Source organism: Pteropus vampyrus, unplaced genomic scaffold (genome assembly GCF_000151845.1).
Source record: "Pteropus vampyrus isolate Shadow unplaced genomic scaffold, Pvam_2.0 Scaffold306, whole genome shotgun sequence".
Taxonomy (NCBI): domain Eukaryota; kingdom Metazoa; phylum Chordata; class Mammalia; order Chiroptera; family Pteropodidae; genus Pteropus; species Pteropus vampyrus.
Genome location: NW_011889087.1, coordinates 614,956 through 629,480, shown reverse-complemented (window position 1 = coordinate 629,480; position 14,525 = coordinate 614,956). Strand labels below are relative to the sequence as shown.

General features: G+C 51.0%; 1 protein-coding gene across 1 annotated transcript in view; it reads left to right on the top strand.

The window, feature by feature from the left end:
- Positions 1-12,243: 12,243 nt before the first annotated feature.
- The window catches only part of LOC105303517 (corticotropin-releasing factor receptor 1), a 48,732-nt gene continuing 46,450 nt past the window's right edge, over positions 12,244-14,525 (top strand). The window contains exon 1 of the mRNA XM_023521551.1: positions 12,244-12,412. Within this exon, the coding sequence (XP_023377319.1) occupies positions 12,380-12,412 (33 nt within the window). The 5' untranslated portion in view covers positions 12,244-12,379. The remainder of the gene's footprint in view (positions 12,413-14,525) is intronic.

The window sequence follows — 14,525 nt, the reverse complement described above, 5'->3', positions numbered from 1 at the left end:
TAGGCGTCTGCTTATCCCCTTTCCCTCCTTTGAGCAGAAAAAGGACCACCACCGAGACCCGACATTGTCCCCTCCATCGATCACCCTCATGACAAGGAGGTCCTCTTTCTGTCTAACTGAAAACCCTCCCGCTGCTACCCAAGTCCATGGCCTCCTGTGCTATTGTCCACTGGCAAGGGGAAGAGCTGTAAGCAAGGTCCCTTGGGAACCAGATCTGAGGGCACAGAGAAAGTCAAGGTTGAGTCTTGTCAATTGTCGGCCCAAGAGCCCTTGCCCCTCTGCTGGGCCCCTAGCCCAGCCTCTATCTCTTTTATTTTCTTTGTCCTCTCCTGGACTCAAGGACTCTCAGTGGAAGGTCAGTGAGAGTTGTCCAGGGTCCGAGGGGACAGCACCTGCCTTCTCCACCCCACTCCCTTCTCCTCTCCCAAGGAATCAGCAAATGGCTCAGATGCCAATGACAAGGAGATTGAACCCCTGCGCAGCAGTGCTGACAAGTTGCATTCTACAAATCTCCGCAATTAGACCCTAGAAACAGCACCACCATCACTTCCCTGATATATGGCAGAGAATTAGCTTATGTCCCTGGCAACCAATTCTTGGGCTAAAAATAATTGGCTTATGGGTTCACCTTTCCCTGCTCAACATCCAGTCTCTGCTGGTGCCAGGAAGAGACTGAGTTTGGGGTCCAGGTCCTGCTTGGGTGCTGGGGCCCAGACGTCAAGGGTTAATCCAGCTTTAACTGGTCCTGACTCACTAAACATATTTCACCATTTAGTAATGGGTTGCAAACAGCAGTCTGGAAAATGCTGACCTAGTTCAACCCTTTATTCCACAAAGAGAAGTACCGAGGTCCAGAGAGAGGCAAGAACTAACCCAAGGTCACACATGGCCGATGGCATGATCCAGACCAGGCTCCAGTTCTGCTGGTTCCGCAGCAGCCGCATCCCCTGTCACACACGGAGTCCTGTGAGTTGCAGCTGCTCCTGCAAGATTATGCAGCTCCACGAGGAAAAGGGCCATGTTCCCAGCATCACCGCCCCTCACCCTGTGAAGGCCTCACCCCTATTGGGGCCCAGTAAAGGGCTCCATTGGACTGCTGAAATAATGATGAGAAAGGGTTTGGGAAGTCAATGACGGCCCTGCCGGAGTGAGGATTAATAGATGTAGCACCAAGATCTGGAGACCAGGTTTGCTTTTGCTCATTAGTCGGGCTGGACTTTCCCAGGGTTTGGGAATGCTGAAATTGCTGTGGAGCAGAAATCCTGCCCCCAGGTGGGGGGAGGGGAGGGACAGGGAGGATGGGGCAAAGGGTGGAAGAGGCAGAGCTGTCAGGAAGGGGATGTTGGAGGGAGGATGGGCAGGGGCAGCAGTGCCGGGGTGGGCATCAAGGGGTGAGTGGGGCTGTGGCTCATTGAAAGTCTGAACAAGCTCCAGAGAGAATGGAACTGGGTGTCCTTTGGTCCCCTCCTGTCGTTCTGGAGAAGCAGCTCAGGCAGTGCGAGAGGTGAGGCAGGGATGTGAGGAGAGACAGTGAAAAGGAGAAATGAGAATTTGGACACAGCTCTGCTGAGTTTTTACCAGAGGCAACGCCGTTCAGAGGTGACCAGGAGCCACTTGAAGCCTCTACATCCGCCTCTCCAACCACTGCCACCCCCACTCCACCGTCAGAGCTCAGCCACCCTAGGAGTGGCACCTCAGGGAGAGATAGTGGCTCATCCACCCACCAGAGCCCCCTAGCCCCTACCCCAGGTTTCTGGACCTGTGGGAAATCTGAACTGGGGTAGGCAAGCCAGGGAGGGACAAGTGCTCATACACTGACAAGATGAGCAGCTACTTTGCCCACACCATGTGCTCATACAAAGAGCCACTTGGGGTTGGCAAGCATAGACTCCTCAGGTGGCCATCCTCTGTGGGCATTCCCTTGTTCCCCCTGTGCACTGGTGATCAGCACAAGTGCAGGACAGGATATAGAAAAGGTGCAGGAGCAGGGGCCTGATCATTGGTTTATTCATTCATTTAATAAGTATCTATTGAGTTTCTGCTATGTGCCAGGCCCAGGGCTAGGCATGCTGGAGTGTAGTTGCGAACAAGACATAGAGCTTAGGGTGCAGAAGGGAAAATAGACTTTAGACAAGGGTGTTTCGAAGCCAGGGGAAGCCCACAGAGCTACCTGGAGCACCAGAGAAGCCTTCTTAGAGGGAGTGAGGTTTAAGGTAAAATTTCCAAAGACGAAGGTAAGGGGTCTAGACTCCAGATGCGGAATTGGAATGTGACAGGTGGCCTGGGGAGGCTCTGTGTCTGCAGTTTGGTGGGGTCTTCTCAGCCCTGTGTCTCGGCCTCAGCTTTGCAGCATCAGAAACTTGGTTATTTCAGCTGCCTCCGATGGAATGGTGGGGCTGACTCACAATAAACAAACCTTCCAGAGACTGACTCATAGATCAAAATGCCAATTTGTTTTTTTCTAATAGAAGTATATTTGGCAAGCTAAGCCTCACTGGCAGCCCGCTTTAGGATTAGAAACCAGGATGTGCATCTCAATGCCACATCACACCGACGAAGAAACTTTGAGTGAAACTTTAATTCTCTATGAGTATTGGTTTTCTTATCTGAAAATAGGGATAATTATGGCTACTGAAGGTTGTGATGAGGGTTAAGTGAATTATCAAATGTAAAAGTGCCTCATTTCTCTGTAAGAATATCTATACACAGGTTAGTGATTACTTAAATTTACATTTATTTTTTTAATAAGTAAACTCACATGGTATAGAATTCCAAAAGCACCAAAGGATATAAATTGACAAGTGAGTCTCCTTTATGTTCCTCTCCTTGAAAGCAAATAAATATCATAACTTTTTTTTCCATTTTTTAAGTCATAAGAAATTACCATTTTTCCCCCCAACGACTTCTTTATATTATAAAAGTAACTGATGTTTTTGTTTTTTAAATCAAAGGGAACAAAAAAGAATACAATGAACACCCTTTCTTTCTCTTGAGCCCCCTAGGCTCACGGCCAGAGGTCACTGGTCAGTGGTTTCTGGTGTTCCTTTAAAGGAGAACTCGGGATAGTCTGCTCAGGCGACCAGGTTATAAATGAGGACATGCAGGATTAGTCAGGAAGTGGGCAGAGGCAGTGGGAAGTTCCCAGGGGACATTTCTATCAACTTGGGGCCATAAAATGAATTGCCTTTCTCCACTCTAGGAAGATTTATCATCCACTCACCCACCCACCCACTCACCCATCCATCCAACTCTCATGACCAGGCCCTCTGCCAGGTGCTGTGGGGAACATAGGACGAATGAGGGAAGCATGTTCTCTTCTCTTGCATTATCTATCTGTGGGACAAAAGACATAGATCCACGGATTTATGCAAATCTGAAATGGACAGGAGAGGTCTCCTAATATACCACTCGCCACCACTACCATTTCACAGACAAGGACACTGAGATCCGGAGAGAAGATGTGACTTGCCCAGAGTCACACAGAAGGTGGACAGCTGAGCCAGAGCTGGAAGGCAGTTTTTGGGACAAAACCCTAATATAAGATGGGAACTGATGCAAGAGAGAATTAAGCCTGGAGTGCTGTGGCAGTCCAGGAGAGTTTAGCTGTCTTAGAGAGGCTCAAAGCATCCAGGCAGCCAGCAGAGCTGGAAGAAAGCACCAAGGCAAGGAGCTGGGCATGTCCAGGATTCATTCTGGCTCCCGCAAGGTGTTTGTAAGAAGGACCCAGAGCAAGGCAGGGAAGGTTGATTGGCAGGAGACTCTTGTCCAGCCAATAGGGCACATCCTTGGGAGTTTAGCAGCCATAGGCCCAGGCTCCCAGAGCACCCCTGGGGTCATGCAGCGCACCGCTGGACAGGTATGGGCAGGGCCTGGCCTTGCTGCTTTGTCCTGGACCCTCCACCCTCTGCTCTTCCCTGCCCCATAACAATATCCTTCCACTAAGGTTTAGGGAGACCCCCAGATCTTCTCGCACTTCTACCGATCATACATCCAACAAGTTGTCCTCCACTGGGGTCTCTGCTCATTTGCTTTGGGTTGCCTTACATCTTGTCTTCACTCCTTTTCCAGTCTGTTGGGCCAGGCCCCCTGAGGAGGCCTCATCATCTCTCCAGTTCACTGGGGTCACATACAAGAAGATTCACTGTTAGCAAATTCAGCTCTGAGCAGCCTGCATCAACCAAGTTCTCTGTAGGAAATGTGTGGCCCTCTTGAATCCAATAATTTGAGGGTTTGTTAAAGGGACTGTTTATAAAGGTTTTCACAGAACAAGCAAACCACAAGGGATTACAGTATTCTGAGGCCCCTGAGAACTAACTATGCTTAGATGCAAAGGGACAAGGAGATAAGGAGGTTACCAGAACCCTAAAGGAGAGTGTTGGAGAGAGGTCGCCATGAGAGCAGCAGAGACCTTCAACCAAGGGACACGGTCAGCCCATGGCCACCCCACAGAGAGCGAGCTGGTGAGATAGGTACCCGGACTCACTCTTTCCTTCTGCTGATCTATAGCTAGTTCCTATTGGCTGAACTCAACAGGAAGTGGGAGAGTGAGGAAGCCCATTGGTGCAGTCACACAGGTCAGCCCTGGGACACACAGCAGGAAGGGAAAGGTGGAGGGTGGATGTGGAAGAGCAAATGGGAGGTTCCCAACACAACCACCTAGGTCTCCTTCATTACTGACATGCTCTCTTCCTTTGTGCCCTCACGAGTCCTACCGACTCTGTTTCCTGTGAATGGATCCCCCACCTGTTTCACAGGTCGTTCCCTCTCTTTTTCCCATCCTCTACCCCATGGCTCAGGGACCCTCTATGCTCTTCCCCCACTGGGTCTGCAGGTGGGACCCAATAACTTCAGCCTTTGTCATCCTCTTGCCCTAAGCACATGGGGATGGATCTGTGTGGCCAGCCCCCGGCTGGTCCTCTCATGCAGGAGGGACTCAGGAAGGGGCAAGCATGAGGTGTTCCTCTTCTGGAATGAGTTGTGGCTCCGTAGCCAATGGTCCAAGCCCTGGTCAGCACTTCTATGGCTCAGGCATGCCTGGAGGTGCTGGCCCCCACCCAGCTGAACCACTAGGGCCTGGCAGGATGGCAGCAGGCAAATCTGAGGCTGGCTCTGAGCCACAGGCCAGGTTTTGGAAATCAATCAAGAAGTGGCCCACAGGAGGGAGCATGCCCACAGGCACTTCTAGGCAGGTGTGGCACAGCCCAGCCCCCAGCCTGGCTGTCACTCACTAGACCTAGGCCTCAGGTCCACTGAGTCCTGCTGGTGTGGAGCATCAGCTGGGCCTGAGGAAGGAAGGCAGAGTGGTGTGGTGCAGAGTGCAAGTGGCTGACAGTTAGGAGACTGGGCTCTATCTAGCTCTGCCCACAACATACCTGGTCTTGGAAAAATTGCTTTCTCTTCTGGGCAGAACCCTTTTACCAAAACGAGATCTCCTTCAGAACTCCAATATCTAAAACTGGTTCAAACAAAAGAGCAGCCTCAGAGCCCTCTCCTCGGTCTCCTTGTCACCACTTCCTCCCCCGACCCTATTTCCAGCTTCAGTCCCCGAGGGCTCTCTTTGGAATCTTGGGGTTCCACAGAATATCATTTGGAAACCCTGGCCTATGAACACCCTAAGTGGTCCCAGGCAGCATTCATATGCTTTGAATTTTTTTAAATGCATAAAAATAGATAAAATGTTACCATAACCATGTACCCATCACCCAGATTCACTTGACAGCTCATGGCCAATCTCGTTTCATTGATATCCCCACCCACTTCCTCCCCTCCAGTGTTACTTCAAAGCAACTCACAGATACCATGTCATTTCACCCGGTAAATATTTTAGTTTCTGTCTCTAAAAGATGAGGACTCATTTAAATACACAACCAGAATGCCATTATCACACTTTTAAACATCTAATCAGAATTCGTATTTCTAATTGTTTATTTACATGTTCTTTTGTTTTTGTTTTTGTTTTGACAATTTGTTAGAATCAGGCTCCAAATAAGATCTACGTACTGCAGCTGGTCTCTCGGTCTCTCTTTGTCTTGTTCTGTGAATTGCAGAGGGTCAGGGACGCTCAGGGTGGCCAGTGAAGACATTCTCAGGAAACTGCAGGGGGAATCTATTCCGCCCTGGGTCCTTTTTAAGGCCTGAAGGAAGAGGAGGGAAGGAATGAGAGGCCGTGCTGAGGTTCAGGGCTGTGGTTTCTCACCAAGAAGCTGTAACTGCCTGTTTCGGGGGCTGCCATCCAGGGCTGGGGTGAGGCTGCACCTCAGAAGTGGGGATTTCCTCACTGGTGGTGAGAAGGATCCAGAAGAGGATGGGTGCCTACAGAGCGTGCTGCCCTAGAGGCAGGAGCCTGAGGTCTAATCCACTAGTAAAACTGACCATGAACTATACACATTTCATTTGGCGTCTGCTAAGACACAGGACTTTGCCAGAGGCCGGGGCTGCTGAGGTGAATGGAAAGTAGTCTCTGCCCTCCAGGAACTCTCAGCTCTCCAGAGAAACGACAGCCACATTGCATATTTAATCTCTAGACATCAATATACTAATCCGGAAAATAGAATCAATAGCACTTTATCTATTAGGCCAGCAGGTTTCTATGAGAACCCTACTTGTTCTAAATGGGATTTGATGAATAGGAAAAAAAAGGGATAAGCTATCCCTTTTTGTAAAGGTGGGGGGAGGGCTGGGCGCTAGCCTGGGGGAGGGGTGAGGAACCTCACAGAAGACCCCAGAGTCCTCAAGTCTTGGCTCTACCAACTTCCAGTTGGGTGGCCTTAAGCAGGGTGCCTTCCACCACAGGTGTCACCCCAGTGCCTTCCCTTGGGCCTCTGTGTTTTGGAAATGATGGAATTCAGAAGCGTAGAATAGGGAACCCTTGCCTTTCTGTGACTTTCAGACAGAATAGAATGTCTAGGTTTGGATCATAGCCCCATGGAAAGCCCAGGTTTCTGCTGTCCATGGTACCAATCTAGAGTCTAGGTCACGGTGCCTCAACTTCGGGACTATGGATATGTTGAGCCAGATAATTCTTTGTTATGAAGATCTCTCCTATGCATTATAGGATGTTTAGGGACATCCCTGGTATCTGCCCATTAAATGCCAGTAGCTCTTCCCTTGTTGTGGTAACCAAAAAGTCTCTAGACTTTACTAAATATTCCTTGCAGGGCAGAAGCACCCCAGATTGAGAACCACTGGTCTAAGCCAAAGGGATGCTATTTCTTTATAAAGATATATGAATGTGTGCCCTTCCTTAGAACTCTGAACTTCTGGCTGGCACCTCTGATCTGTTTTCACTTTCAGAATGTTCCCAAGACATCAATCCTTCTTACTTCAGTTCACCTTTCAAAAATTTTCTCAAAAATAAATGCCTCCAGTGGCCCTCTTGGCCACACTGAATAAATGCAAAAAAAAAGGTAATTGTGCCCAGGGGTAAGCACATTTGTTCTTGATTGATACAGATTCAGGCTTGAGGAGAGGGGGAGAAGCCGGTAGATCACCTGCGGAGCCCTCTCTGGGTGAGTGGCCCCCTTTGCCTGCTGTCACTGCTGAGCTCTGTCCTGTGGCTTGCCTCTGTTCCTCCCTTTGTCCACTCACTGGTAAAAGAAAAATGGAAAGACTGGTCCTAGAACATAATTTTCCTGGAGCCAGAGCCACCTGTAGGTGGCGTCACAGTTCCCTGCGGGGGTCTAGGCTCGGGTCACCTGTCTGTGGTACACTGGAAAATATCTGGAGTGGGAGCTGGGGACATCTGTTTGGGATCCTGCCTGTGCCAAAGCCAGCTGTGTGACCTTGGGCAAGGGATCAACCTCTGAGCTCAGATTTCTCATCTGTAAAGTGAGGCTATTAATACCTCCCTCACAAGGTTGTTATAAGGATTAAATGAGAAAATGTTTGTGAAAGAGCTTTGCATGGTATCAACTGCCATACAAATCCTAATTAATATTGTTATTATCTGTTGTTCTAAATGAGAAAATGAATAATTTTAAGCCCCTTACCCAAGGAGATCCTCAGCTATCCCTGTCCCCCCAAGTCTGCTGAGCCTCACCCAGTCACTGCACTTCCATCACTTGTCCCCATCAGACTAGTCTCCTCTCCTGCCCCATACTAGTTCCTCTGGCCCTGTCTATAACAAACCTTTCTGCCTTAAAAGTCTCCCTCTCTCTTCTTCACCTATTTACACTCACTTCCTTCAATGCTCAACTCCCAACCTACCTCCTCTAGAAGATCTTTCCTCTGACAAAGGGTCAAGACCAGTTTGCTCTCTTCTCCCAACCAAGCTACCTATAACCCCACAGCCCCAAGCCAAAGTTAAGCACAGTGCTTGGTAGACCTAGATGGATGATAATGATGATGATGTATAAGTCTTAATAATAAAAGCAGCTAACACTTGGGAAGCACTGACTATGTGCTAGGGACTTTACACAACTTAACTCATTTATTGAGTACCGACTGGCCGTATAAGTTTGAAGATCTGCCTCCAAGACCCCATTGCAATATTACTTCCTTGGCAGAACCTTCTCCATTGGCCCTGGGCAGAATTAATGCCACTGCCTCCATGCCCATGGGCTTTTACTGACCTAATTTCACTTGCTTTTAATATTTATCATAGTGGTTGTCTCACCTTCCAGGCTATGAACGTCTTGAGGGCTAGGGTCCTGTTATATTAATTTTCATTAGCCTTAGCATCCAACAGTGATGACTGGTGCATAGTTGCTGCTCATTAAATGTTTGTTGAATGAATGCAGAGATGAATGGAGTAATTAACACCATCTCCCCCAATGTTCATGCAGTTTTATAAGCTGCTCCCTCCATGAGGCCATTTTCCTGACCTCATACCTCAAAAGCATTCTAGACCAGTGCTATTCCAAACATGATCTGTCTGCAAACTATTTGCCGCCAGCCTATGATAAGGTTAAGTGCAGAAATTGAGAATGAGCATTTAGAAATTTTAAAGCAATTTGACAGAGTGTTTTTATGTTCATTGGATCTAATAATTTTAAAAGTTGAGCTTTTATCTTGTATGTTTTTATTTTGTGTTTTTCTAATAATTCATTCCCACTGCTTTTTGCAAGAGCATCATTCTGCAACAGATTAAACTGAATTTAAAAATCAAGAACTGGTTCTTCGGCACAAGTAGTTTGAGAAGTACAGTTCCAGACCATCGTCCTCACTGGAAGGCCCATGGTTAAAGCACCCCACAGGCTCACCCTCTCTTCCTGGGTCCCACCCATCAACACTGGTTCTCACATCTGGAAGGACTTGGAATGGTATTTTACTCCTGTTTGGATTCCTCATATTTCCCCTTTCTTCCAAATCTGGTAGGTTAAATGACTGTGGTCTGGGCCTGGACAGGAAGAGAAGGCCAGGGAGGAGTCAGAAGAGAGTTTGGGAAGGGTCAAGCAAGGTAGAGAATGCTGGAATGGAGCAGAAGGCTGTCCAGAGGAGGGTGTGGAGAGGCTGCCTAAGAAGACCTCTCTGAGCCGACTGGCTGAAGTCCCTGGAGCTGACGGGGGATGGGGTGGGGAGGCAAGGACCACCACTGGTGGTGGCATCAGCATAGGAGCAGATGAGAACCAGGCTCTTGAAGATGGAAGGAAGCAGTTTCAAGACAAATGAAAGGAGATATGAAATCGTTTCACAGAGAGGCATTAAACACAAGGCTCCCACAACCCCCCCCCCCCAGGTGGTCAAGGCCAAAACCATAAGTAAGTAGGTCATGGAGTGATACCGAAGCCCTCTTTTTTCCACCTAAGGGGGAGGAGGGGGGATGAAATGCGCAGGATGTAGAATACCCTTTAGAAAGAGGTCTGAATCCCAGGCCAAAAAGGCAGGAAGAGCGAGACTTGATTACAGCCTAATCGATGGCATTAGCATATTTAAAGATCAAGTCAAGGAGAAGACCATGGACTCAGAAAGGCAAAATTTAATGGTGTTTGTTAAGCAGAGAGAAACACAAAATCTGGAAATCTGGAGCTGTCTGGTCCCTGGAAAGTCAGTTCCAAGGTGGGGCAGGGCGGGGAGCAAGGCCTCTGCAGGGCCTGGGCAAACCTCCCTGAGGATCTGCCAGCTTCCTCTCCTCTGATTCCACAACACTCAGCTGCTGTGACCTTCTCATCAAGAATTCTGCCTTCCACAAAGAATTACCTAGAGAGAGGGACCCATATAAATGTATGCTGCCCATACATTTGAGCATCGGTTCCCTCAATGATAATGATAGTGGTGGTGACTACAGCTTCTTTAAGTCCTTGTTATGTGTCAGGCACCATTCTAAGTCATTTAAAAATAATAATTCATTTAAACCTTCCCCAAATCCTATGAGGTCGTATTCTTATCCTCATTTTATAGATGAGAATATTGAGGCGCTGTTGATCTCCCAGGTTCATACAGTTTATAAATGGAAAAACCAAGACTCAAACTCAGGCAGTCTGACACCAGAACCTGCACTACACCAGACGCTCTGCATTTAATTTTTGTTGAGAGCATTAAATGGTGCATCCATCTCTTCTGTAACTGGTTGGGGTGAGTCAGTACCAAACTCGGCGTGATTGACTCTGGGGCACTAACCAAATGGGGTTTTTGCAAGATTCTGGACTGAGTGCTCCATCTAGAAAGTACCATCCTGTGTGGCTAAGCCCATATGACCAGCTGGCTTCTTAGGCAATGCCCGTTCCCACTTCAGAGCCCCAAACCTCATCAGAACCCAGCTGTCCAAATACTTTGAGCTGGAAATCAGGAGGCTTAGGACTGGGCTACCAGCTACATGACTTAGGACAGGTGACCCACCTGTCTGTGATCCTTAGTTTCCTCACGAGTAAACTGTGTGTTTTGGATCACTTGACCTCTTATAATAACTCTCTTTTTAAATGAAGAATCAGTTGGACCCATGAACGCTCTGGCTCTCGCCCAATCTGCTGACAAGTGACTGGAAGGGAAGAAGAAGGTGGGAACGGCAGGGTACAGAATCCAGGGCAGTTAGGTTCAGAGTTTGTTCAAAGCCAGCTGACCACCACTCTGGGACGGTGCTCCTACGACAGTGCTGCCCCTTCCTCTGGAGGGGTCCAGGCTGTGCAGGAAAGAATCATTTCTCTACCTGCTTTTCAGCGCTGGCGGAAGGAAGGAAGGAGCAGGAGAAGTCAAAAGTTCTGTCCCACTGGAAGGGCTGGAGGGGAAAGTTTAAGGTGCAGGAGGAGGCAGGAGCTGCTACTCAGAGCTGGGGGTGCACTGGGGAGCTAGGGAGCAAACCAAATGAAGACGCGGAGGTCTAGCGGGTCAACTGTCCTGAACCTGAGGGCTCGGCGGAGAGGGGGCGCTGTGGCCTCCTCTGCGCCCTGCCCGCAGGATTCCTAGCTGCCTTAGACAGCTGCAGCGCAATGCGCGCTGGGCTTTCCTCTCGGCGGTGTTCAGATGAAGGCTAGCCCAGCAGAGCACCGCGGTCTCCTCATTATCTTGAGGTCCCCAAGTTCAGCCCCTTGCCCAGCGTGAGCAGGTGTAGTTTGTAGAATGAATGAATGAATGAATGAATGAATACATGAATGAATGAATGAAAGGGGTGTCTCCTGTGGAGCTTGAGCGTCTCTGTGCGCACCTGGCTTGTCTGTGCCAAGGCTCTGGGGGTCGGGCCCAACGCCCCACCCTGCTGAAGTGGGAGCGCGAGGGACCTTCTGCTGGCCCGTTGCAGGGCGGGAACTGCCTAAACGCAGTTCCCATTTCTTCACCCAGTTTCCGCGGCGGCTCTGCTCAGGTCGGGGTTGCCCTATTCCCCGTTCTCCAACAGCCTCGCTTTCAAAGATTCAGTTGAGTCCTCAAAGTCTTCCCCAGACTCCCTTAGACTCCCCAGGCCCCGACCTCAAGCTGGGCGGGAGACGGGAGACTGCTTCTTCTGCTGTCCCCCCGCCCGCGCCCGCCCCATCTCCGGCTTCTGCCCGGGCTGCGGCGGCCGCCACCGCTGCCACCGCACCCCGCCGACTGCCGCAAACCCGGGCGCTGGGAAAGGGGGTCAGTGCGGCGAGGGCGCAGGGAGCCAACCCGGGGAAAGGGAGGGGACAGGGAGGCGAGGTGGAGGAAGGAGCAGAGGGGCGAGACGCGGAGGAGGGACTGGAGGGGAGGGGAGGGGAGAGGGGGAGAGGGAGGGGACGCCGCGGCGAGGGGGCGGGGAGCCGAGGGGGAGGCGGCGCGGGCTAGGCGGGTTCCCGGCGGGCGGGAGGCGGTTGCCCGCCAGGCTGAGTCAGGAAACGGCGGCCGGACTTCCCCGAGAAGGGAAGAGCAAGAGCCTGCCGGGCCCCGCAGGGCAGCGACAGAGGAGCGGGGCCGTACACCCCATCCGCCCGCCCTGCGGGGATGTCTGAGGAACCCAGGTCTCCAGGCCGGTGACCGAGCGAGCCCAAGGATGGGACGGCGGCCGCAGTTCCGGCTCTTCAAGGTAAAAGCGAGATGTTCGGCTCGCGAGCGCTGGCGCCCCCAGCCCCGGGCCGGCGCGGGACGTGGGTGGGCTGTGGGTGTGATGCGGGGTGGGGTGGAGGTTCGCTGGGCAGAGCTGCGCACAGGACCCAGCGCGGCTGGGGTTTGGGGGGCAGCCCGACTCCCACTCCCTGGACCTTTGGAGCCGGCGCTGGGCGGGTGGGTGGGTGGGGGGAGAACACAGGTGAAAAAGGAAACCGTGGCGGCGGAGCTGCTGGGACGTTGGCGGAGAAGGGGGTCCGCCCACCTGGATAACCAGCTCCGTGCAGGGAATCGCTCTAGGCTTTGGGAGTCCAAGCTCGGTTCCACCTCCCACCCCTCCCCTGCAGACCCCGCCCCGGGGACGCGAGGCTCTGGAGATGGGCCCCCCTCCCTCCCCAGCGCCCTCTCATCAGCTCCCCCACTCCGCACGCCCCCGCCGCGTTTCTGGGAGCTCCTTCCCGCCCCTTCCCCTCCGCGAGAGCGGCAAGTCTGGGGAGATTGACTGTCACTCGCCGCTTCGAGCCCTTGATCAGTATCGCAATCTGGGCGCCGCCGGAGCTGGGTCCTGCTCCTCCGCCTCCGCCGGCCCGGGGCGCCGCGCTCGCTCCCCGAGGCTTCGCACTCGCGGTCCCCGCGCTGTGCAGTCGGCCGTGCAGGCTCGCTCCTGCCGCGGGTCTGGCGACGCGATTCCGGCGCCTGGAGTTTAGGAAAGTCGCCAGACCTCATGTCCAGCGTCTGCGGGCCGAAGTTCGGGGGCGGCAGGGGGCTGCCCGCGGCGCCGTGCTCGCGGGAAGGGCTGGAGGTCGAGAGCCGGGCCCGCGGCTAGCGACAGCCGCCACTTCCCAGTGCCCAGCGCTTCCCAAAGCGGTTCGGCTTTGCAGGGTGTGGGCACGTAAGCAGCAGCCGGAGGGGGAGGCGGGTGGGCCTCCGCGCCGCCGCCGGGGACCCCCGCACGGCTCTTGCCGGAGGACCCGGACTCGGCAGGATGGGCATGGACGACCTGGGGCACAAACACGGACACCCGCTTTACTGGGTTCAGTGCATTAAAAAAAAAAAAAAAAGAATTGAATGCAAGAGACGTGGGGATTGACTCGATTTCATTTTTCCATCAGTCATTAAACCAACTGAACGTATACCGACTCACAAAGTGGTTTTGAGTTAAACCACCAGATTTTAAAACGCAGCTGCTGCCAGTTCATCAATTGAGAGGTTGCCAGTCACTGAGGCGTCTCTATGCCCCTCCCTCCTTCTCTCAAATATTTACAAGTCGTTTTTAAAAAATGACTGAGGGTTGGTCTGTTTGAACCCATATCCCCTTCACCACCCATTAACTGAGCACTGGGATTATTTTCCGGATGATCAAAGATACCGGGAGACGGAAGTCGGAAGCAAAACAACCAGAGAGGTTGAAAAGATGGCACAGAACGGCAATATTTTCCAAAAGGCTAGTTAGTGTGTACCGAGCCTTGGTCACAAATCAATTAGACTGAATTCAGTGTTTTAAATGGATTCAAAGGACTGAACTAAAGGGTTTTTTGTTTGTTTGTTTGTTTGTTTTTAAGTTTACTTAGTAATAGGTAAATGTTCTTTCTTTGGCTTTTCTTAGAATCTTGTGCAAATTGCTGCTTAGAATCATCATGTTTTCCTAAGAGAAAACATTTTTTTTCTGCTGCTGTTGTGTGTGTTTTTCCTACTAGATGGTGAAGTATGTACCCTTTATGTCTGGTCTAACGGACTCAGTAAGTGCTCAATAAATACCAATGAGCGAGAGGCAGTAAATGAATGGGCAGCTAATGTTGGTTTCAATTAAATAATTCTTTTTTTCTTTTATTTTTGACCATGAACAACTTGGTGGGCATTGTTCTACCTGCTTTGCAAATGTTAAGTCATTTAGTCTTTGTAATAGCCGTAGGAAGTAGGAATTATTACTGAAGCACCAAGAGGCTCAGTAACTTGTTCAAGGTCAGACACACAGCCAGTGAGTGGTGAAGCCAGAATTCAAACTTAGGCACTGTGACTCTAAGACTTTGTTTTGTTAGCTTTTACCAGAAAATCTTCTAAACCATCTAAATCTCACCCTAGACCTCTGCCAG